At 42.8% G+C, this 25,403-nt stretch overlaps 1 protein-coding gene across 2 annotated transcripts; it reads left to right on the top strand.

Moving 5' to 3' along the window:
* The first annotated feature begins 5,224 nt into the window (after positions 1–5,224).
* LOC309548528 (gap junction beta-5 protein-like) lies at positions 5,225–19,355 on the top strand. Of its 2 annotated transcripts, none has more exons than XM_082248492.1 (2): positions 5,225–5,350; positions 18,511–19,355. In XM_082248492.1, the coding sequence occupies exon 2, from the start codon at positions 18,539–18,541 to the stop codon at positions 19,307–19,309; it is 771 nt and encodes a 256-aa protein (XP_082104618.1). In that variant the 5' UTR covers positions 5,225–5,350; positions 18,511–18,538; the 3' UTR covers positions 19,310–19,355. The 2 variants fall into 2 exon arrangements, with proteins under 2 accessions (XP_082104618.1, XP_082104617.1); XM_082248491.1 differs by having other exon boundaries at positions 18,508–19,355.
* Positions 19,356–25,403: the final 6,048 nt, after the last annotated feature.

Below are 25,403 nucleotides of genomic sequence, written 5' to 3'. Positions count from 1 at the left end.
ATTAGACTCAAGCATTATATCATGCATTATATCATTATGGAGAGGAACATCTCACAGCTCCCTCTAAACTCTAAGAAACTGACTGGAGAGCTGCCTGCTTATGTAAACAAAGCTAAGCTGAAACACCAATTTCTGTGTGCCTTTCACAAAACACCCCCCCCCCCCCCCAGTTAGTAAGCACATTTAGGCTCACACTTAACACCCTGACCTCACCCCCATTATTACCCCTTCCCTGCCAGTGTCATTTATACAGTAACAGTGCATATTATTCAGCACTGATCACTGTATTAGTGGTCACTGGTCTCCAAAAAGTGTCACTTAGTGTCAGATTGGTCCGCACTATGTCGCAGTCCCGCTAAAAATCACTAATCGCCGCCATTACTAATAAAAACAAAAAAATAAATAAATAAAAAAGTCAAAAAATATATCCCATAGTTTGTAAATGCTATAACTTTTGTGTAGACCAATTAATATACGCTTTTTGGGATTTTTTTTTTACCAAAAATATGTAGCAGAATACAAATTGGCCTAAACTGATAAAGAAATTAGATTTTCTAAATGTTTTTATTGGGAATGTTTTTTTTTCCCAACTTTTGGGAATGTTTTATAGCAGTAAGTAAAAAATATTGTTTTTTTTTTTTTTCAAAATTGTCGCTCTTTTTTTGTTTATAGCACAAAATGTAAAAACCGCAGAGGTGATCAAATACCACTAAAAGAAAGCTCTATTTGTGGGAAAAAAAGGGCATCAATTTTATTTGGGTACAGCATCGCACGACCGCGCAATTTTCCATTATATTAACGCAGTGCCGTATTGAAAAAAAAGGCCTGGTCATTAAGGGGGTAAAACCTTCCGGAGCTGAAGTTGTTAAGGCCAATATATATTCTGCTACATATTTTTGGTAAAAAAAATCCCAATAAGCTTATATTGATTGGTTTGCGCAAAAGTTATAACGTCTACAAACTATAGGATATATACTGGAATTTTAATTTATTTCAATTTTTTTTTTACTAGTAATGTCAGCGATCAGCGACTTATAGGTGGACTGCAATATTGCATTCGGACACTAACTGACACATTTTGAGATCCAGTGACACTAATACAGGGATCACTGCTAAAAATATGCACTGTCACTGTACTAATGACACTGGCTGGGAAGGGGTTAAACATCTAGGGCAATCAAAAGGTTAAATGTTTGCCTAAACAGTGTTTTGGTGTATTTTGTGAGGTGTTTTTACTAGGGAAAGTAATCGATTTTTTTCCCTGTTTTTTTTTTAAAGATATTTTTATTGAAATTTTAAAAAAACTGTGACAACCAATAGTGTATAATGTTAGAATTAACAAACATAAGTAACAGATGTGCAAAGTATCAGTGCAATAAATACAGAACTGAAAGATGCTTCAATAGTGGGATTGTGTAACTGTGGAGGGCGGCACAACCCCCCCCCCCCCCACACCACCAGCACCCCTACTGGGAACAACCTGTGACCGGGGAGGCAACAGCCCCACAACCCCCCACAGCATGTAGGAGGAAGATGCAGGTCGCCATGAAATTGAAGTAAGGCATATGGGATTAACATATAATTACAACAGAATACATGAATGAACAATAAAAAAGGGAACATCACAGAAGTAGTGTGCATGACAGAGTTGATAGGATTAATGTTATGAAGGTCATACATAGTGTACCAGAATTACCAGTATAGTAATATAGTTTACAATAACTTTTTGTCTAGTTGAAAGTGTGAGCGCCAAGGCATCCAATCTTGAGAGAACTTGGAGGCAACGGCCATCTTTGACCGCCAACAGTTTCTCAAAGGCCTACATCTCGTGAACAAGTCTGATGACGTCTCTAATCTCAGGGAGTTCCAAGGTTTTCCAATTTCGTAATAGAGTAAGTCTGGAGGCGTGTAAGATATGCATACAAGTCGGCCTAAGAGAGGGATGGAGGGTCGTGGCCCCTATGCTTAGGATGGCTAACGCTGGGTCAGATATCAAAAGATGACCTGTAACAGTGGAGATCAGGCGGAAGACTGCCGCCCAGTAGCTGCGAAAGTGGAGACAGGACCAAACCATATGGAGCAAGGTGCCAACATGGTGATTTTATTCCCTGTTTTGCAGAGAAAGAAAATCTATTGCTTCCCCGCTGACAGGACTGGGCTCTGCCTTGCTTACATAGGCAGAGCCCTGTCCTGTGTAAATTCATAGCGATCGCCAGGTTCTGGAGGCAGGGATTTTTTTCAGCGGGAACGCGTGGGAACGCAGTTCCGGCACCTCCAGAACTGAATGTATGTAATGGCAAGGGGTGCTGGGGTGTGCTGAAGGGTCTATTGATGCTGGCTAATAGGGAATCTATCGCTGCTATTTTTGCAGAGGAAGGGGGTCTATTGTTGCTGGGGAGGTCTTCTGTTGCTCATGGGGATTTATTGTTGCTGGGGTGGGTCTTTTGTTGCTGGTGGGTCAGTTGTTGCTGGGAGGGATTTATTGTTGAGGGAGGGATCTTTGTTGCTGGCTGCTGGAGGGTCTATTGATGCTGGCTACTGGGGAATCTAGAGTTGCTGGAGGGGATCTATTTGTTGCTGGAGGGGATCTATTTGCTGCTGGAGGGGATCTATTTGCTGCTGGAGGGGATCTATTTGCGCAGATGGTCTATTGTTGCTGGGGAAGTCTGTTGTTGCTGGTGGGGTATCATGTCGCAGGGAATCAATCATTGCTGAGATGGATCTACTGTTGATGGAGGGGTCTAATGCTGCTGGCTGCTGGAGAGTCTATTGATGCTTGATGTTGGAAGTCCATTGTTGCAGGGGTGGATCTATTGTCGCTGGGGTGTCCATTGTTTCTAGATCTATTATATCGCCTTTCTTATTATCGTTAATTCTCTAAAAGGAGTGGTACTGGGAGGTGGGTAGGAGGTGAAACCAAGGAACGGTGCTCGGGGGTGGGTAGGGGACGGAGTCAAGGGGTGAGTCAGAAGGGAGGAGTTCCTGCACCTATTCTCTGAGAAAAAAAGCCCTGTCTAGGGGTTATCAATTAGCTGGCCCCTGGTGATGGACATTTGCTGTGTTTTATCAAAGCACGGCCGGGGCGTGGAAGTGTCAGATCACATACTAGGTAAGTGATCTGGCGCAGCCGACCTGCCTTGCCACTGCATATCTAGGTTATACAGTCGAGAGTGGTTAAATAAATGGTGTTTTATGATCTCTACACTAAGAGGAACCTATATCTGGGTGCATTTACCACTTTTCTGAAGAACAACTCTGGCTTTTGTGGAAAGAGTTGTCACTAAGATGGTGCAGCCATGGACTGAGCATGTTTAGACAACTCTGAATAAAGTGGTCATTTTTAGCTGGTAAGCCCGCAACATATCTATTATTCCTGGTGACGGGTGACACTTGTGATTTGCCAATTTGGAGATCAAAAGTCGCATTCACGGGATATTGTTAAAGAGGACTTGTGTCTTTCACACTGATCAGGCACTATTTTTGAATTGCATTTGTGATCACCTTATTTGTCATTATGTGATATTGGTCATTTATTAGCGCAACACTTATTATTTCTATTTTGGAGGCTACAACACAGGAATGAGACTGGGGACTGGTTTTTCGGTCCTGGGCAGAAGGCACAAGTCCAGGAATCCGTGTATTTGTACAGAAAAAGTTCACTTTTCTAACTTCAGACAACAATTTAATCAAAGTTTGTTTTTTCTTAACTTTTTTTCTTTTTAACCACTTGCCGACCGCCGCACGACTATCTACGTCGGCGGTCAGCCCCTCACAGGCAAAGTGACGTAGGGCTACGTCACTAGCTTGTGAGGGTCTAGGGAGCGAGCGCGCGCCCCCGGAGGCGCGCTCCCGCTCCCGAGTGGTCACGGACCCCCCCGCGCGTGTGACCGGCGGACCCGATGTCCGCCGGCCACTCTGCGATCGGCGGGGGAGAGGGAGAAAGTCAGGCAGCTTGTGTAAACAAGCTGCCTGTCATTCTCCTAGCTGTATGAGAGCTGATCATCTGGATCTACTATGTAGATCCGTTGATCACTCTGCATACAGCTGAAGCCCCAGCCAATCACAGTTAGAATCACGCCCCTAGGGACACACACAGCCCCTCCCTCTCAAATAAAGTTAACCCCTTCACTACCAGTGTATTTTTACAGTAACAGTGCATATGTACAGCACTGATTACTGTAGAAATGTCACTGGTAACCCCAAAAGTGTCAAAAATGTCAGTCAAGGGTCCGATCTGTCCGCCCCAATGTCGCAGTACCGCAAAAAAAATCGCAGATCGCCGCCATTACGCGTTAAAAAAAAAAACAACAAAAATGACAAAAATCTTTCCCTTAGTTAGTAAACGCAATAACTTTTGCGCAAACCAATCAAAATACGCTTTTTGCGATTTTTTTTTACCAAACATAGGTAGCATAAAACAAATTGGCCGAAAATTTTAAAAAATTTTGATTTTTACATTTTTTTTGGGGGAATTTCATATAAAAAAAAGGGAAAAATATTGCTATTTTTGCAAAATGGACGCTCTTTTTTTGTTTATAGCGCGTGATCAAAAAATCGCACAGGTGATCAAATACCGCCAAAAGAAAGCTCTGTTTGTGGGAAAAAAAGGACGCCAAATTCGTTTAGGTACAGCGTCGCACGACCGCGCAATTCTCCGTTAAAGTCACGCAGTGCCGAATCGCAAAATACCCCCTGGTCGGAATGGGGGTAAAATCTTCTGGGGCTTAAGCGGTTAATTCCAGTGTGAATTTTCTTCTTCCTAATGCCTTGTACACACGCAACGATTGTTGGCCGACCGATCGGCCGTCTTTTGTCCAGTGTTGTTGTGTTGGTTGAAATGTACTCTAGACTGCACACGAATTTTCTCGGCCAACAAAAACCAACTTCAGAAGTGATGTCATGTTCTGGTTTACTTTCTGTGTGTTTTTTCTTCTCTGAGCATGCCCAGTCTTGCTCATCAGATTTTTGTCTGCCGAAATCTGTACTGACTGACGAACAATCAACTGTGTTTTGACGGCCAACAAAAATTTTATAGCATGCACACCAGATTTTGTTCGGCCGAAAAGTCGGAGTCGGTTGTCGGAAGCATCGTACTAACAAGCCGAAAATCGGCCGATCGGACGCTGGCCGAAAATTCACGGACAACAATCGTTGCGTGTGTACGAGGCTTAAGTATATAACTTGAAAAAAAGCAGATCCCCTGGTTTTCACTCCACCTTCAGGTAATGTTCATGACACACCCAGGTATGCTATTTGACTTCGCAATCAGCCAAGAGAAGACATGGATGACAATTCAAGAGAGTATGAGGTCTGAAAGAGAGCAGTAACTTAATCGAGGAGCATATCCCTGGTAAGTCCTTGTTCTTAGAGTAAACAACAGATATTTAGAATTATCTTCTTTTTAAAAATGTGTCTAGTCCGATAGAATATGGAACTGATACTGCAACTTTTGAGAAGGCTTTACAATGGTAGTAAGCATACGTTTATATATACCAAGTACTACGGGTGATCTGAAATTCCGTATACTATATTTTGTATTTTTATTTTGTGTATGTTTTGTATTTTATTCTATAGTTATGTTTTTATATAACTGCCTGCAGTACATACGTCTTCAAGTAGAAACATAGTACACAGTGTTACGCATTGTTAAAATATTTGCTGAAAATTCTGTGTTTCCTGAATACCTAAGCTTGTACTATACTGATCTCGAATTATACACCCTGCACTGTTGCAAAGATTTGATCATTTAAAGAGAATTCACAATATTATGTGAATAGCTTGCTTTTTTGTTATCTTGCCATGCATTTTATTTTTTTAATCCCTTCTGTCATTAATATTCTCCTGCAATACATAAACAAAAAAATTCAATTTCCAAGAACTCAATCTTATCGACAAAACATTGCTTTCTGGAACAAAAATGTTTCAGCAGTATGTCCTGTAGCTTGTTCTATTTATTTATTGTTCTATTTATAAAGCTTTTCACACAAGATACACACAACTTTTTTTTTTCCCAAATCAATCCAATAATAAAATTGTGTGAATCTTGGATGAAAGCCTTGTGAATCTATTGAACACACAAAAATTGCTTCAAAACACACATACTTAAGTTTAACCAGTTCTGGACCAGAAGGATTTACCCCCTTAATGACCAGGCTATTTTTTGCAATATAGCACTGCGTTACTTTAACTGACAATTGCGACGCTGTACCCTAATAAAATGTATGTCCTTTTTTTCCCCACAAATAGAGCTTTCTTTTAATGATAATTGATCACCTGTGCGATTTTTATTTTTTACGCTATAAACAAAAAAAAAGACAAATCTGTAAAAAAAAAAAAAAAAATATTTTTTTACTTTCTGCTATATAACATAGTTAATAAAAAAAATTAAAAATCTATCTTTTTAATCATTTTAGGCTAATTTGTATTCTGCTACATAGTTTTGGTAAAAAAAAAAAAAAATCCCAATAAGTGTATATAGATTTTTTGCACAAAATGTATAGCATCTACAAACTAGGGGAAAGATTTATGTCATTTTTATTTATTTATTTTTACTAGTAATGGTCCGCAATCAGCGATTTTTTGTGGGACTGCAACATTGCAGCAGGCAGATCGGACACCAAACTGTCATTTTTGACACTTTTGGGGGGACCAGTGACATTACTACAGTAATCGGTGCTAAAAATATGCACTGTTACTGTACTAATGACACTGGCAGGGAAGGGGTTAACACCAGAGGCGATCAAAGGGTTAAATGTGTCCCTAGGGTTTGCTTTCTAACTGTGTGGGGGATGGGCTTTCTGAATGAACACAGAGACCTGTGTTCCTAAATAAGAGGAACACAGGATTCTTGTGTTCATAACTGACTGACAGAACAGTGGTCTGTCGTGTTTACAACGGCGGACCGCCGTGCTGTCTCCACAGGGAGCGATCGCGGGTGTCCATGGACAATCACGGCCATTGGACCCGCTGATTAGCTTCCCCTGTGGCGAATGGACGCGCTAGTGGTCCCTCAAAGCGACGTACAGGTACATCGGACAGAGCCGGCCTGCTGCAGTAAAACGACAGCGGCTGGTCGGCAAGTGGTTAAATGATTTACTTAATAATTTTAATGAGCCCACTAAAAAATTGAAAGCATCTCTTCAGTAAACTGCAAAAAAAAAAAAATTGTAAATAAAATGTACTTTTGCTTTTATAAGGAATTATAAAATTGTATTTGCTGCTCATGTGCTCATGTTTTTTAGCATTTTTATGATACATGATGGTTATATTTTATTCTGAGTATTAAAGCCTAACTTTAAAATTGCAAAATTCTCCTGTGCAGTGGGGTTAGCACTTTTACATACCCGATCCTCCACTTCCCTGGCAGAGGGAATTCCCCCATGCTTCGGTGGTGGACTGTGCTACAGCGTCTTCATGCCAAGTGCAGGGCTATGGACACTGCGTTAGTGTTTATGACATCAGCACCTTAGACTACTGGAGCATGGGGGAACAGACACTTGTGGGAACTGGTCTAGCAGTGTGAGGATGTGGAGGATCTGGTAAGCAAATTTTCTATTCTATGCCCCTTAGGCCTAAACGGGCAGTTAACCTTTTTACTGGTGGTGCAATCCTGCTGCAACATACAGCTTTTCTGTTTCCAGGAGTTGGGGCTTTAACATACAGTGATAGTTAAATGGAATTATTAAAGCGACCGATTGCAGGAAATAAATGTGGCAGTTGAATATTAAGTGGGGGGGGGGATTATTTTCTACTATTAATATGCAAATAGCGATAACCAGTGCTAAGATGTATTTTTGGTGTGCACAGGAGACAGTTAAATTATTTCCAGCCAAATTCTAGGGTAGACTTGCTTTGTGCGTAAATTTCAGTTGAGGGGAACAAGTCCCTCTGCCCTTGCTGGCAGACATCAAATTGCAGTGGTAATTGCAATGTGCATTAAGCCTGAAGACATCCATACTCAAAGCTGAACTCTGGCATAAACAAATATGCAAATTTGACTGGCCTGCACAGAGTCCTTACCCGAACCCAGTAGAACACCTTTGGGATGAATTAGATCGGAGACTGTGAGCCAGGCCTTCTTGTCCAACATCACTGCCTGACCTCACCAATGCGCTTCTGGAAGAATGGTCAGAAATTCCCATGGACACACTCCTAAACCTTGTGGACAGCCTTTCTAGAAGAGTTGAAGCTGTTATAGCTGCAAAGGGTGGGCCAACTCAATACTGACCCCAGACTGGGATGCCATTAAAGTTCATGTGCATGTAAAGGCAGGCGTCCCAATACTTTTGACAATATATTGTATTATTTGTGGCTATTGAAGAATATATTTAAAGCGGAGTTCCAGCCATTTACTCACCTGTCCAACGGTCCAGCGATGCGGCCGCCGGAAGCCTCGATCCTCTCCCTCGGCGCCGGCATCACTGCTGTGGGCACCCGGCTGTTACAGTTTGCGGCTTCACAGCCGGGTACCCACTGCGCATGCGCAAGTTGCGCTGCGCGCCGTGATTGGCCGGCAATCTTCTGGGACCTCTGACGTGTCCCAGAAGATTGCAGGGAGGGAGGGGGAGAGGAGAACTTCCGCTCAGGGCGCCGCGGCGCTCCGAGCGGAAGTGGGAGCGGGTACCTGTCAAAACTAGGTACCCGCTCCCCCCCCCCCCCCCAAAAAAAATTACATGCCAAATGTGGCATGTCGGGGGGTCAGGACTCCCTAAAGCGGAAGTTCCACTTTTGGGTGGAACTCCGCTTTAAATTAAATAACACTTTTTTTTTTTTTTTTTGGAGTTCAGCTTTAATGGAGTGGCCCTTTTGGGGACTGCCCCAGCTTGGGGGTACATTCCACCAGATTTACCTGGTGTAGAAACTAGGCAAAATGGATGACTGTCTTGCAGAGGGACACTTACCAGCTAAATAGGGGTAAAGTATTATGAATCATACATGTGCAACTTTGTAAGGCCCAGACAGAGAAAGAGTAGAAGTGTGAAAAAAGTGACTTCCTACAGGATGTAGAGAAATTATACAGTAAGGAGGGCCCTAAAAATAAATAAAAAAATCTACTGTATAATAAATAGTTTTGACGTGAAGCCAGTAAAGCATATTTAATAACATATTACAAAGACAAGTATGTGCACTAGGGTGTGACAACTATTCAAATGTCCGCTTTTAGCAGCTTGAAGATTATTTAAAGCTAATCTGTGAATCATTGCTAGGAGTGTGCAGTTTACACTTCTACATTATTGAAGTGATTAATGCATTAAAAAATGAAAGGCTTTTTTATGTAGCACCCTCTAGTGTGTGCTAAAAGTAATGTTAGTGTAGTTGTTAGTGCAGGAAAAGTTTTGGCTTGACTGAGGACCAGAGTTGGGATGTGAATCTGGGTCAGGGCTCAGTGACTCTGAGGCTGGATGACTCATCAGACAGCTCTCTCTGGCACTTCCCCCTGGTCTGGAAGTTGGTAGAAACTTCCAAAGCTAAAAGGTGGGTGTAGGGAGGGGTTGCCATGTATATATATCTGGTCTCTGACCAATTCCCAGCAAAAGGGGGCTGAAGGGCGCAGGCCACCTCATAAATAGACATGAGTTATGCCAGCACAGGGCAGTCGGTGGAAGATGGAGTGCTAAAGAGGCTGTCGGTGGCCCTTGAGGGTGCCCCTTAATCTTCGAGAGTGACCTCGGGCCTGGAGCTTGGGTGCTGCGAGATTCCCTCTAAAACACACAGAGGAAACCCTTCCTGGAGGCACGGGAGCAAGGAGAGGACAGCAGGAGTAGGTCAGCCCATCTGGGAGATCTCCTGAGAGTCAAGCGGGTGGGCTGGTGAGCATCAGATCTGAGGATTGCGGGGAGAAGTTAGCCTGGAGGTCTAGTGAGAGGGGCAGCTGCAGTCAGGTGGGTTGGCAGTGCCTGAAGAGGTGGTGCTGGGACCAGTAGCCACAGGAGTGATGCAAGCTGGTCACTGAAATTCTGCTACACAACTAAGGCGCCTCAGGGGGTTCCTGCCTGTAAGGGGCTGACGCTTCATCTGACTGAGTGACTGTTGGAGAATTCACATTGTTACAGCCAGGGCCATCTTTAATATTGATTGGACCCTGGGCAAACATTTTCTTGGGCCCTCCTGAATCCAAGTATCAACTGTTTGCAGGCAATGAGGGCAGCTGCTTTGGACCCCACAACAATGACTGGGCCCCGGGCAGCTGCCCCTTTTGCCCTGCGTTAAAGACGGCCCTGGTTACAGCTGGGTTCTGTAAGCAAGTGACTGCTGGAGGAAGAGTTGTATATAGAGACTATATAAAGGAAGAATTGTCCCTAAAGTTTGTCCCATATTCTCCCATCCCTATGCAAGTTAATAGTGTGCCTGTGAAGATTCTGTGTGCCTGACTAGGCAGAGTGGGGGATCCCAGTTACTTGTGGCTCCTTAGGGGGTGCACTACATTTATATAAGTACTTTTCCTTAATTTTAATTATTTATTTGCAAAATGTTGGATCAGAAACTAAGGGGGCTTCCAGATTCCAAGAAGCCCCCCGCCCGCAGACTACCACAACCACCAAAGAGGTTCTTGTCCCCATTAACCACTTGCCTACCGCCGCAAGTACATTTACTGCGGGGGTCAGCCCCTCCTGGGCAAAGTGACGTAGTACTACATCGCTAGCCCAGGAGCCTGTAGGGGGCGAGCGCGCACCGCCGGAGGAGCGCTCCTGCCCCCGCTCGTTCCCCTGCATCCCCGCGCATCCAATGTCCGCCGGTCACTCGCGATCTCCCGCTGGAGAGAGAGAAAGGCAGGCGGCTAATGTAAACAAAGCCGCCTGTCATTCTCCCTGGTGTAACTGCAGAGATCATACGATCCTGCTAGGTTACGTGAAAAGCCACACCCCTTTACAGTTAGAAACATGCCCCTAGGGACACATTTAACCCCTGCATCTCTAATAAAGTTAACCCCTTCCCTGCCAGTGTCATTTTTACAGTAACAGTGCGTATTTATAGCACTGATTACTGTAGTAATGTCACTGGTACCCCCAAAAGTGTCAAATGTCAGTCAGGGGTCCGATCTGTCCTCCGCAATGTCGCAGTCCCGCAAAACAAAATCGCAAATCGCCGCCATTACTCGTTAAAAAAAAAAAACAATAAAAATTACATAAATCTTTCCCTTAGTTAGTAAACGCAATAAATTTTGCGCAAACCAATCAAAATACGCTTATTGCAATTTTTTTTTTTTTTTACCAAAAATATGAAGCAGAAAACAAATTGGCCTAAAATGGCTAAAAAATTAGATTTTTTACATTTTTTTGGGGGGAATTTCATATAAAAAAAAATGTGAAAAATATTGTTATTTTTTCAAAATTTTCGCTCTTTTTTTGTTTATAGCGCAAAAAGTAAAAATAGCACAGGTGATCAAATACCACCAAAAGAAAGCTCTGTTTGTGGGAAAAAAAGGACCTCCATTTCATTTGGGTATGACCGCGCAATTGTCCGTTAAAGTCACGCAGTGCCAAACCGCAAAATAGGCCCTGGTTTTTGAGCAGCCAAATCCTCAGGGGCTTAAGTGGTTAACATGACGCCATGTAGCCTGGTATGGTTCAGGAGGAAGGGGGGAGACACTCGCTCATCCCCCCCACCTTTCTTGGCTTGCTGGGCTGCATGCTCGGATAAACGCCTGGTATGGATTGGGGGGGGGAAAACACCACGCTGTTTTTCTTTCTTTATTTTTTATTGCTGCCATTCTTTTGTTTACATTCAGCTGTCAGTGGGAAAACCCGCTGACCGCTGATGAGTCATCAGTTGTTAAGGACACAACAGCCGGCTTCCCGGCCCACTCCTTAACCACCAGCTATTCTTTACACAGAATTTAAAACGTTCTGCAAGTTTGGAATTCGTTAGAAAATCAAAAAACCAAACAAAACTAAATATATTTTTCTGTTCTGCACATGTCTAGTGACTTTGTATAGCACAAACAAAATATCACATTGGTTCAAGCCAAAGTCATAACAAAGTTGCACCCATCCAAAGTTGCATCAAAAATCACATCAAAATCGCACCAAAGTCACATTAAGTCGCACGGTAAGGTTGCAATAGAAATCCCATGATTTTTAAGTGTGAATGAACACTAACCCTCTCCCCCTGTTTGGAGCAAGAAAATCTGAAAAAGACAATATAACCTGTGTGTGCATTGCCTTGCTTTATACAGCCAAAGGTCTGAATGAGCTTTTAGATCACAAGTGCTCCAGGTTTACACAGTGCTGTTTTACAGCCAGGGCAAATATATACTAAAACCATAATGTGTATGTAAACACTAACAGTTGACTTCTCCTATTTTCTCTCTTTTGGCCTGTTAAATATGCTATTAAAAGTGTTTTGTAATGTCTGGTTCGATAAGTGCAAAATATATTTGTTGACTTTGTCATAAATCTTTTTAGTTGATAACTTCTGTACTCTCTCTGCCTGTGCAAAAGGACTGAGATGGAGATATAGATATAAAGAGATCTGTGTTATCCATCAGAAATTAGGTAGGCAGGGCTGACACCCCATGTTTAGGAATTCAGAGCTGTGTTGTCATGTCAAAAAGAGAAAACAGGCATACGCTATTTTTCTGGCTCATCAACAGTTGCAGGATGTTTAAAGGGATAAAACATGGGGTAATTTTTTTTTTTTAACCACTTGCTAACCGCCCACCGTCAAATGAAGGTGGAGCGGTGCATCTATTGTTCTGGGATGCCGTCATATGATGGCTCACCAGAACGACCTCTCTCGGGCGCCCACGGGGATGCGCAGAGCAGCGATTGTGGCCGCGCCGTATTGTTAGGACACGCCGCGACCCTGATCTTGGTAAGGAGTCAATGACATGACTCTTTCCCATGTGATCGGCTGTGTCCAATCACAGCCGGTCACATGTAAATGAGCAAGTGCCGTTTATCGGCTCTCCTTGCCTCACACTGTCAGAGTGAGTGTCGAGGAGAGCCGATCAGTGGCTCCTCCTCACAGGGGAGACCAAGACAGGTAATCAGGGCACTGATCATCAGTGCCCTGATTACAGAAAAGTGAAATAGAGTGCCAATCTGTGCCCACCATCAGTGCCCAAAATCAGTGTCCATAGTGCTGCCAGTCAGTGCCCATCAGTGCCTGCTCATATAGGCACTGATGGGCACTGACTGGCAGCACTATGGGCACTGATGGTGCTGCCCATCAGTGTCCATCAGTGCCACCCGTCAGTGCTGCCTCTCAGTGCCCATCAGTGCCACCTCTCAGTGCCCATCAGTGCCACCTATCAGTGTCCATCAGTGCAGCATATTAGTACCTCCTCATCAGTGCCAATAAGTGCCACCTCATCAGTGCCCATCAGTGCAGCCTATCAGTGCTCATCAGTGCCACCTCATCAGCGCTAGGGATGATCGAACATTGGCTGTTCGAGGTTCGGCCGAATTTAGAACTTTTTCCCCCAACCAGAACCGACCAAAATGCAATGGGCCAGGAAATGGGCTTTAAAAGCCTGTGATTGGACCAGAACCATTAGTAAAAGCCAATTGAGGGGGCAGGAGAATGCTAGGAATGTGATTGGAGTGACTAGGGGGTCCCTAGGCCAATCATTAGTGAATACGCCCCCCAGTATATAAGATAGCCCCCGCCAAATTCCTAGCATTGTAATACAGGGACATGGAAGAGAGTGGAAGCAGTTCTGTTAATTTTACTTTAAAAGTGTCATTTAGCATTTATTAGTGTGAGGAAAGGGATATCTAGTGTAGTTAGGGTGCTCTTTTACACTTTAGTTAGATGCAAAAATGTAGTTTCTGTAGGGAAAGTGTTAAGTGCCAGAGTGACCGTAAAGTAGTATAGGGTGAACTGACACTGACTGCTATGGCAGGGTGACCAAACCCTTCCATATCAGGGTGACCGCTATAGAGAAAAGAAGTTTCTCTTAAGACACATTCGGAGCACTAATATGGCTTCTCACCGGTCTGCCTGCTTTTTGGCTGCAGGCGTTTATATGGATTTTTTGAGGACAAGTTTGTGTATACATACCCCTATACACAAGTCCAGATGTTTTGCCTGCCTCAAAAGACCCCAAAAAATGCCCAACAAAACGCCAGCTACTAAACTGGCAAGGTGTGAAAATAGCAAAGCCATATCCCTGTTCTATAAGTGACATAATACAAACGATCTTTTTTTTTTTTTTATGGTTCTGGACATGCTACAGAGCTGAAACTGCACAGATCCACTTTTTAGACCCCCCAGATACTAATTTTTTTTTTTAAAATTTTTTATATTGGCTCTCTATCAAAAATGACAATTTTTAAGAACTTTTTTTGTGTGATTAATAGTCCCTGGGGTATGACCCAGAACCCTAGGCACTTTTTAGGGGCATTTTTTGGGTTTTAGGGCTTCAAAATTGTGTTTTTTGATTACCGAAGTTCGGGTCCCATTGATTTCAATGGGGTTCTGAAATCTGGGCCGAACTTTTGGGAAGTTCGGGTGTTCTGGTCGAACGAACTTTTGAAAAGTTTGATCATCCCTAATCAGCGCATATCAGTGAAGGAGAAAAATTATTTATTTTCAAAATTTACTCACAGAAAACAAGAAAACTTTTTTTTTTTTTCAAAATTTTCAGTTTTCTCCTCCTTCTTTTTTTTTTTTTTTTGTAAGAAATAAAAAACCCAGCGGTGATTAAATACCACCAAAAGAAAGCTCTATTTGTGTGAAAGAAATGCCAAAAATGTAATATGGGTACAGTGTAGCATGATCGCACAATTGTCATTCAAAATGTGACAACGCTAAAGGCTGAAAATTGGCCTGGGCAGGAAGGGGGTGAAAGTGCACTGTATTGAAGTGGTTAAAAAATTCAGTAGTTCCTGTGATTATAAATCTACCCAAAAAACATCAGATCAATGTACATTTGGTTACAACATTCATTCATAATATAGAGCAAATTTGTTTCTCAGATAAAATGGGTAATGAAAAATTGTATTTGTACATATGTATGTACAGTGTATATATATATATATATATATATATATATATATATATATATATATATATATATATATATATATATATATATATATATATAATTATTGTCTGCAGATAGTATGGAATTATTTTTTATATAATTGAGTAAAAGTCAATACATTTTCGCTTTCTAAGAATTTGTCTAGGGTTTGGAGATTTTGGCACAATTTCTCCAGTCAGTGAAATGTATGGGAGTTAATGAGGACAGCAAAACTAAAGTGGTTTTAAATAGTTTCTAAGGATGCATTTGGCTTTAAATAGTTCCTGATGGTTAGGACACATTTTTTCAACTATCCTGGATCCTTTCTTGTGCCAATAAATGGTAACCCTAACCCTATTGCTAATCCTTGGGCTCCATTCACACTTCACGTAGCGGAAATCGGCATTCATATTTGGGGTTTGTTTGTGCTTTATTCACGGGTTTCCACAGATCGGACGGTCTATTCACCAGAATGGGCTGCCCTGTGCATGATAAGTGGACTAAAGACACTCCCGCACTTTATCAGGCATGGAGTGTCGCATGTTTTCACAGATGTAATGGCAACACAAAAGTGTGTCACGTGCTTTCTCACATTTCAGAAAACATGTGCAAAAACACCTGATTCTGCAAACGATTTCAGAGCAGCCAATGTGAATGGGGCCTAATAGAAACCATACTTCTAATCCTAGCAATAAAGGTAACTGATTGTCATGTTAGCACTGTCATAACAAATACATTATTTTGCTTATCAACACACATGCATGTTCACCACATAAGGCCCCTTTCACACGAATAGACCGATCAGGACCGCCTGTTGGTTTTTTAGGTGAACCCGATAGGACCATCCATAGCTCTCTATGGAGCAGCAGATGTCAGCGGACATGTGTCTGCTGACACTCACCCAGTGGCGTAGCGTGGGTTGTCAGCGCCCGGGGCAAGGCAAGTAATTTGCGCCCCCTAACCTGCGGACTTTTAGCACTCCCTGAGTCTCTTCCTACAATAGTACTGACCAGCCTGATTCCTATACTGACCTACCTGTCCACTACGCTAACCTACCTGATTCCTATACTGGCCACTACACTGACCTCTATACTGACCTACCTGTCCACGACACTGACCCTTACACTGACCTACCTGATTCCTACCTGCCCACTACACTACACTGCCCACTACACTACACTGCCCACTACACTGCACTGCCCACTACACTGCCCACTACACTACACTACACTGCCCACTACACTACCCACTACCCACTACACTGCCCACTACACTGCCCACTACACTACACTGCCCACTGCACTACACTACACTGCCCACTACACTACACTGCCCACTACACTACACTACAACACACTGCCCACTGCACTACACTACACTTCACTGCCCACTACACTGCCCACTACACTACACTGTACACTACACTGCACTGCCCACTACACTACACTGCCCACTACACTGCACTAGCCACTACACTACACTGTCCACTACACTACACTGCCCACTACACTGCCCACTACACTACACTGCCCACTGCACTACCCACTACACTACACTACGATACACTGCCCACTGCACTACACTACACTGTCCACTACACTGCCCACTACACTGCCCACTACACTACCCACTACACTACACTACCCACTACACTACACTGTCCACTACACTGCACTGCCCACTGCACTACACTAGCCACTACAGTACACTGCCCACTACACTACACTGCCCACTACACTACACTGTCCACTACACTACATTGCCCACTGCACTACTTTATACATAGTGAGGGCTCTCCACTCCACTCCAGGCTGCTCCCCTCCCCCCTTCCTCTTCCCTCGATGCCTGCCAATCTGCAGTCAGTGTTCTCCAGACAGTCCAGGCTGCCCCCCCCAACGGTCTCACCTCTCACAACGGCTGGCTGAGTGTCACGACAACAGGGAAAGATAGATAGATGAATGATTACTGACTCTGTGACAGTGCCAGGTTGCTGATTCACTCGCTGAGCTGACTGAGCTCTTCTGAACATGCAGCCGATTGTGAGGAGAGGCGGCACAGGTGAGGCTTGGCTTGCAACATTTCCATATGTGCCACAGCGCCACTCCACCCTACGCCAATGGACATGTGAGGCACAGTCCAGCTCCGCCCCGCCATTTTCATCCATAGGGCGCCCGCTGGACATCTCCCAGCCTAAACATGGCGGAAACCGCAGGCAGCTTGTGATACTGTGTCAGACAGAGTGACACTGCGGGAATGCGCCCCCCCCCCCAGATGTTGCACCCGGTGCGACTGGCCCCCCCTGCACCCCCCACGCTACGCCACTGCACCCACCGGCATCCGATTCGGTCCGCTAAAAAAGATGGATCTGAATCGGATTTGATGGCAGTTGGATGAAAACAGACAGGCAGTCCATTTCCATCTGACCACCCCATAGAGAAGAGTAGGCTGTGTGATATGTCCTCTCTGCCTAGCGGAGCGGACATAGAGCTGTCATTTGCCAGCACTGCGGGGATCAGCTAAGAGATCCGCTTGGCAGAGTCCGCCTCATCTGCAAGAGTACTAAAAACAAAGCCAAGTTCACACAGTAATGGAGTTTAACATAGCTTTGTCTATAAATTAAATGACAATGTTTTGGCAAAGGCAAAATCCATAGTTTTGGTGTGAGATCATATTCAACAAAATTAGCCACGCTCCTCTGTTTTGATTACTAATGGAACAGAAACTGTTAATTTAAAAAAATGAAGGTTCACTTAACTTGGTATAAAAAAAAATGAAGCCTTTTTTATTTCAAGCAATCAATCATATGCAGGCAAATATCATTTTTTATTTACTTTGCTCATGATTGAGTATTTAAAGTGATCAGCCTCTACTACTTTAGTACATCACCTCATTGACTCTGAAGAATTACAGCATGGGATAGAATCAACCCCACCCCACCCTTGTAGTGCATTAGCACATCTCTCCCAGCAAGGAGTGTTGTCTCCAAGGGTTAGAGAGGCTGGATTCATCCTTTTTTATGGATAGTGTAGGACCCACTGATAATGGGGTACTTTGACGTAGTGGTGGGCTTGAGCACGATATGGCCATATGGTGGGACCAAATCCCCATTTTTATTTATGGATTGTCTTCATATTTGATAGTCATTTCTTTTGCATGTGTGCGCTATTCTTTTTTAATATGCATGTCGCTTGGTTCATAGCTGCACCAGCTTTAGAAATACATGTTCAGGATTTGCTCCCCCAATTTTTTGCTTGTTTATAATCAACAATAACCGTCTGTCAATGACATCATAAATAATATGATAATATAAATATTACAACATGCAAGTACCATTATTTACAAATGCTCAGCTTTAATAAGTAAAAATGGTTTCCTAGTATGTGATTTAGAATAATGTCAAATTTATAAGAATATTATTCAGTATCTATATTCAAGATTCAGTTTAAAAATCCAGAAAACAGGAAATTATAAAATATTTTTTTAAGCATAAATTGTTTATACTGTTTGAATAAACCAAATGTTATATATTTCTTTATTAGCAGAATCTTCAGAGTAACCGGAAGAGCAGCCATGAACTGGGGTGTGTATGAAGCTCTGCTGACAGGTGTCAATAAATACTCCACTGAATTTGGTCGGATTTGGCTCTCCATCGTTTTTATATTTCGCATCTTGATCTATGGAGTAACTGCAGTCCGTGTCTGGGGAGATGACCAAAAAGACTTTGACTGCAACACTCGACAGCCAGGTTGTTCCAATGTCTGCTATGACTACTACTTTCCTGTGTCCCACATTCGGCTATGGGCTTTACAGCTTATCCTGGTCACCTGTCCTTCTCTTCTTGTTGTGATGCATGTTGCCTATCGAGAAAACCGAGAGAAAAAACACAGGGAAAGATTGGGAGAAAAATGTGACAAGCTCTACAAGGACATTAGCAAAAAGAGAGGTGGCCTGTGGTGGACCTATCTCTTGAGTCTTCTAGTCAAAGCTGCTGTGGACTTAACTTTCATTTATGTTTTTCATCGACTCTATGAAAATTTCTTTCTTCCTCCACTAGTAAAATGCACGCTTAGTCCATGTCCAAACACCGTAGACTGTTTCATCTCCAGACCATCTGAAAAGAATATCTTTACTCTCTTCATGATCATTGCATCTGCTTTGTGCGTCCTTCTGAACCTTGTGGAAGCTTCATATCTTATAGGGAAAAAATGTAGAGAGACCATGCAAGCCAGAAAGCAGATAACTTTGGGAGAGACATTCTCTGGTCATTGTGTCAATGTTTGTAAGAAGCAACAATGCACAGACAAAAATTGTAAGACACAATTTACAAGTATTGGTTCTTAAGTATGCCATGACAATAAGAACAAACCTGGAACTCAATGTGCATAGACATTTTTCAGCCAACAGTTCTTTATTTTTATGGACTAAATTCACATACAGTCAGTATATAGGATATCTAGAAACTTATTTTGCAGCATTTGTATTGTATACAGCCTAGCATATTTATGAAAAAATGTTATGTTAAGTTTGTAATGAGCTTTTTTTTTTTTTTACATAAATGTTTATATTAAACAGCCTATTGAAGTATTTTAGAAGACAAGACATGCATGCCTTTAACCTCCCTGGCGGTATGATTGTTTCCGATTTCATATATATATATATATATATATATATATATATATATATATGTGTATATATATATATATATATATATATATATATATATATATATATATATGTGTATTTCTATATGTATATGTATATATATATATATATATATATATACCTATATATGTATATATATATATAAAGTACAGTAAAACTGCAGGAAAAGGCACTGGGGGGCAAACTAATGTCAATTTATTTTATTTTGTAATGTAATCCAATAGGATTACAATATATCAGTGTGTTTGTGTGTTTTTACTTTTCAAATTTGCCGCCGGTTCCACCCCCCTGCGAGCATCACGTCGCAGGAGACAGAAGTCGGGGCTCACAGCATTGGGCGGATGATCCGGCCGCCGTATGCTGCAGTGACACATCGCAGGATCCTGGGGACAAGGTAAGTAACCTCTACCAGGATCCAGCGATGCTCCCTGGCAGTACCCCGAGTGTGGCTGGGGGTTACCGCTAATGGCACTGAAATTCCACCCCGAGCCGCACTCGGGAATACCGCCAAGGAGGTTAACAGCTTTTTAAACCCCATTTAAAATAGATTTAAACCATAACTGGATGCAATTTAATAAGCTAAAGCCCCGTGTATCATAAAAAACTGTTTTTTCCATCATTGCTCCGGACCTACTTTCTCATGAGATAATTAGGGATGGGATGAGCATACTGGGGTTCAGTTCATGGGACATTGAACAAACATATCAAAAGTTTGGGTGTCAAATCTGTAAAATCATATATCCCAATTTTTGAGGCTAATAGACAAGGAACTGGCAGAAAGGCCATAGGGAGCTAGGCACTGCCCCGAGGGACATGTACCGATGCAAAAAAACATTTTTAAAAAATATTGTTTCATGAAGCAGGGATTTGAACCTACAGAGAGCTGAATTCAAAGACACCCCGAAAATCAAAGTAATAAAATGATGCAGCAGGCTAGTCCAGTTTGGTGAAATTGTATTGCAGCAGCTCAAAATGGAACTCAGTAGTTTGTATGGCACTCCAACGTGCTTGTATGCATGCCTGACAATGTTGGGGCATGCTCCTAATGAGACGATGGATGGTGTCCTGGGGTGGCCCTCTCACGTGCTTGTATGCATGCCTGACAATGTCAGGGCAGGCTCCTAATGAGACCAGGGATGGTGTCCTGGGTATTTCCTCCCAGATCTGGACCCAGGCATCACTGAGCTCCTGAATAGACTGAGGTGCAACCTGGAGGCATTGACTGGACCGAAACATAATGTCCCAGAAGTGTTCAATGGTATCCATTACTTCATCCTTCAGTAACTGGCTGCATGCTCTCCCCACATGAGGCTCGGCATTGTTGTGCACCAGGAGGAAGCAAGGACCCTCTGTATCAGCGTAGGGTCTGAAAATAGGTCCAAGGATTTCATTCCGATACCTAATGGCAGTCAGGGTGCCATTGTCTAGCCTGTATAGGTCTGTGCGTCCCTCCATGGATATGCCTCCCCAGACCATCACTGACCCACCACCAAACCAGTCATGCTGAATGATGTTACAGGTAGCATAAAGTTCTCCATGGCTTCTCCAGACCTTTTAACGTCTGTCACATGTGCTCAGGGTGAACCTGCTCTCATCTGAGAAAAGAACAGGGCGCCAGTAGCGGACTTGCTAATTCTGGTGTTTAATGGTGTTAATTGAGCTTCAAGGTGCCGGGCAATGAGCAAAGGGCCCACTAGAGGATGTCAGGCCCTCAGGTCACCCTCATGAAGTCTGTTTCTTATTGTTTGGTCAGAGACATTCACATCAGTGGCCTGCCGGAGGTCACTTTGTAGGGCTCTGGCAGTGCTCACCCTGTTCCTCCTTGCACAAAGGAGCAGATACCAGTCCTGCTGATGGATTAAGGACCTTCTTTGGCCCTGTCCAGCTCTTCTAGAGTAACTGCCTGTCTCCTGGAATCTCCTCAATGCTCTTGAGACTGTGCTGGGAGACACAGCAAATCTTCTGGCAATGGCACGTATTGATGTGCCATCCTGGAGTAGTTGGACTGCCTGTGCAACCTCTATAGGGTCCAGGTATCGCCTCATGCTACCAGTAGTGACACTGACCCTAGCCAAATGCAAAAGTAGTGAAGGACTTTCACCTGTAAAACCATTCCTATTCTGGAGGTGGTTTTATTGTTGCCCATCTAGTGCACCTGTTGTTAATTTCATTAACACCAAAGCAGCTGAAACTTATTAACAACCTCCTCTGCTACTTAAGTGACCAGATCAATATCACAGGAGTTTAATTGACTATAGGGTCCAGGTATCGCCTCATGCTACCAGTAGTGACACTGACCCTAGCCAAATGCAAAAGTAGTGAAAAACAATCAGAAAAGATGAATAGGAAAAAAAATGTCAGTGACTTTCACCTGTAAAACCATTCCTATTCTGGAGGTGGTTTTATTGTTGCCCATCTAGTGTACCTGTTGTTAATTTCATTAACACCAAAGCAGCTGAAACTGATTAACAACCCCCTCTGCTACTTAAGTGACCAGATCAATATCACAGGAGTTTAATTGACTTGATAATATGCTCTGATTAATAAATGTTCCTTTAATTTTTTCCAGCAGTGTGTGTGTGTGTGTGTGTGTGTGTGTGTGTGTGTGTGTGTATATATATATATATATATATATATATATACACACACACACAAACACGCTATAAAAACCACAGTCATATGCAAATATTGTGATCCACTGAAAGAAAGCCTTACAAGCTACCAATAGTGTTTAAAACAGTCCAAAACACTGTGTTATTCGGTTTTCCACCTTGTGCAAATTGCACACTCCAGGCATGGGGTCAATCATACATATTCCATATAAAGAAAAATCAAGAGAAGGCAGAAAATCCCATAGTGAAAAAACATTTATTACTAAAATAACATAACATTGTTAACATATCACATTTGCTGGTGTTAGTCCTGGCACTAAGGTAAAAGAAGAGTAATGTCTCATCAGGTAAAAAGAAATGTCAGCGCTCTAGAAAAAATAGAGAGAAAAATGGAGCTACTAGCAAAATAGTGCATATTATACATACACCCACAAACATGAATAAAAAACAGTTGCAGCGCTCAGAATAAAACTAATTAAACATGGTAAGAAAGAACCCAAAAAATATGTATAAATTAAATGTCAGAAAAGGCAAGAAAAGTGTCCCAGTGCATAGAACAAAAAAAGTGTGTTGTCATTTGTGAAACTTGTCCTCTACCGTTTAGATAAATTGCTCCTGATGATACACATGACGCGAAATGGTCATAGAGCTATTGAGACATGCCTGAGGTCCAGCCACCATTTTAACATCTGAGGTGGTGGCTCCTGATGTAAGTGGTCAGATACATCTTTGCCTTTTCTATTTTATTTGGACCTCACTCTATTTTTTTTTGTACTTCGATTGGTCAGTGTCATTTTAACTATTTTTGTGACCTTGCATTTTTAATGAAAGACCTTTTGTATTGATTGCTACACTATGAGTATCTCCATATTTTTTATTTACAATTTATATATTTTTTATTTACAATTCTACAATTCCATACGAGGAGACTCTTTGCATTGGTTGATTCATTCTTCAGGACTAAAAGGGACCAAGACACCAGTAGCTACATGCACTTTTACTGTCTTATAATCTAGACAGCAATTAGCTCCGGTGGGTGTGCATTTTATCTAAATGGTGGAGGACAACGTTCACGAGTGACAACACACTTTTTTTGTTCTTTGGACTGGGAGACTTTTTCTTGCCTTATTTAATTTATACACATTTTTTTAATTCACATTGGACTTTCTTACCATGTTTAATTAGTTTTATTCTGATCGCTGCAACTGTTTTTTAATTCATTTTTTATTAAAGCGGAGTTCCACCCAGTGCACATTTTTTTTTAAAAAAATACCCCCGGGACAGTCAGGGCTAGTACATTCCACAATGGATAGCCTCTGATCTGTCCCGGGTTGCACTTACCTTTTAGGAGAAATACTTACCTTGAAAAAGTATTCTCCAGCGCTGCCATCTCAGGTGTGGGCAGCTTGAAGCCAGCGCGATCCTCTTCGGCGTCCTCTTCCTTCTTCTTCGGTCCCACGATGCACTGCACCGGCCCCGACGTCACTTCCGGTGCATGCGCGTCATCCCTCCACAGCTTCTGGGCATGCCCAGAAGCTGTTTAGAAGGGAATGACGCTCGCGCGCCGGAACTGACATCGGGGCCGATGCAGGCTCAATGATTCCTGGGAGCGATGACGTTCAGCTCCCAGGAATCATTGCAAAAGCCAGGAAGTGACGAATCGCTGCGGCCGCCGAGGGGAGGAAGAAGGAAGTAAGGTAAGTATATTTTCTCTACAAGGTAAGTAAAAAAAAAAAAAAAAAAAATTGCGATTATCCATTTGTTTTTCAGGTGACCCGGAGCGAGAAGATGGAGGAGGTAAGTATAAAATTAGGGTGGAACTCCGCTTTAATGTCTCATCAGGGGCTAGCTCCACCAGGGTGTCCTGCTTGGTGTGAGTGGGTGGTCTACTGTGCAGGATGATGTCACATGCCTAGACTCACCCTTGCATTGTGAAGCCCTCTTTAAGATAAGGGGGTCTACTCCACAGTTTTTGGACCATGATATCAGCCACCATCCCTGCCCTTTGTTTAAAAAGGCCAGGGATTTCTGGACAGTAAATAATTGGGCTGGGTAACATCACTGGTTGCTAAGGATGCAGAGGGTGCCAGTTTCCCTAACAATCAATGACAAGTAAGATGCTATCATACACAGTTGCAGTTTGGGCTCATCCCCATGACAATAATGAATAATGACTACAAAAAGTGTGTCAGCGCGGTGCTTGTAGTCTCCATCAGGGGAGTATGAGATAAAGTGACAATGCAGGAGCCAAACTGAGAGACAGTTTTCATGTGATAACAGTAAGTTAATGAAAAAGTTTCTTCTTATCCGGATCATCCAGACATCATTTTAATAAAAGCTACATATTTAAAAGATCTAAAGAACTTTAAAAATAAAATTTACAGCATATCTGTCAGGCTCTTCCCAGAAGGGGTCACTGGGTAAATTGGGTTCTCTATTCTTTGCCACAACTCTATGAACAGCTTCGACCCCGCTGACACGCCTGGTTAACTAATGGGTTTCTGCAAACATGAGCACAATTAGCAGTATCCTACAGGCAACAATTGTAGGGTATCAGGAAATAAGCACCCCACTGCTTAACTGTAAAGCACTAGCCAAAAAATAATTCGAAAATCTGTCATTTGGTCCTTTCGTTCATTTTTCGTCCAGTTAATGGGCCTCTTCATGTAATCCCAATATAGATGTGGCACCCTCCTAGTCAGGTGCTAGGTAGGAAGAGTAGTTTTGGCTCTGTCTGCTTATCAGAAGAGCAACAGGCAAAACCTATGTGCACTCTGCTTATCAGGGAGCAGGACTGGTAGTCAGGTCTGCTCAGTGTGCCCAGTGTGTATTCATGTGGCCTCAGGGAATGTCCCCAACAGATGGGGAGGCACGGATGGAAGGAAACCTGACCAGATTTCCTCCATGCTAGAGGAAACCTGACCAATGGTACACAGGCTTTTGGTACTGTCCCAGTGGGTTGGCACAGACAGTGGTGCATTATTGGACAGGGTATAAAAAGCCATGGGCACATGAGGCAGGAGTCTTTAGGTGGAAAGCGAGGTCCCAGAAGGAGGGTGGCGGCTGTCTCCTCTTCTGCAACAGTTGGTGGTGGTCACAGACAGGTGGTCATGAGACTGAACCTAGAGGTCCAGGAGAAGCTGACTAAAGGAGTTGGGGCA

The sequence above is a fragment of the Pelophylax lessonae genome, assembly GCF_965119305.1.
Source record: "Pelophylax lessonae genome assembly, chromosome: 2".
NCBI classification, from domain to species: domain Eukaryota; kingdom Metazoa; phylum Chordata; class Amphibia; order Anura; family Ranidae; genus Pelophylax; species Pelophylax lessonae.
Note: the sequence above shows the minus strand (reverse complement) of the source record. Positions and strands in the feature narration are given on the sequence as shown.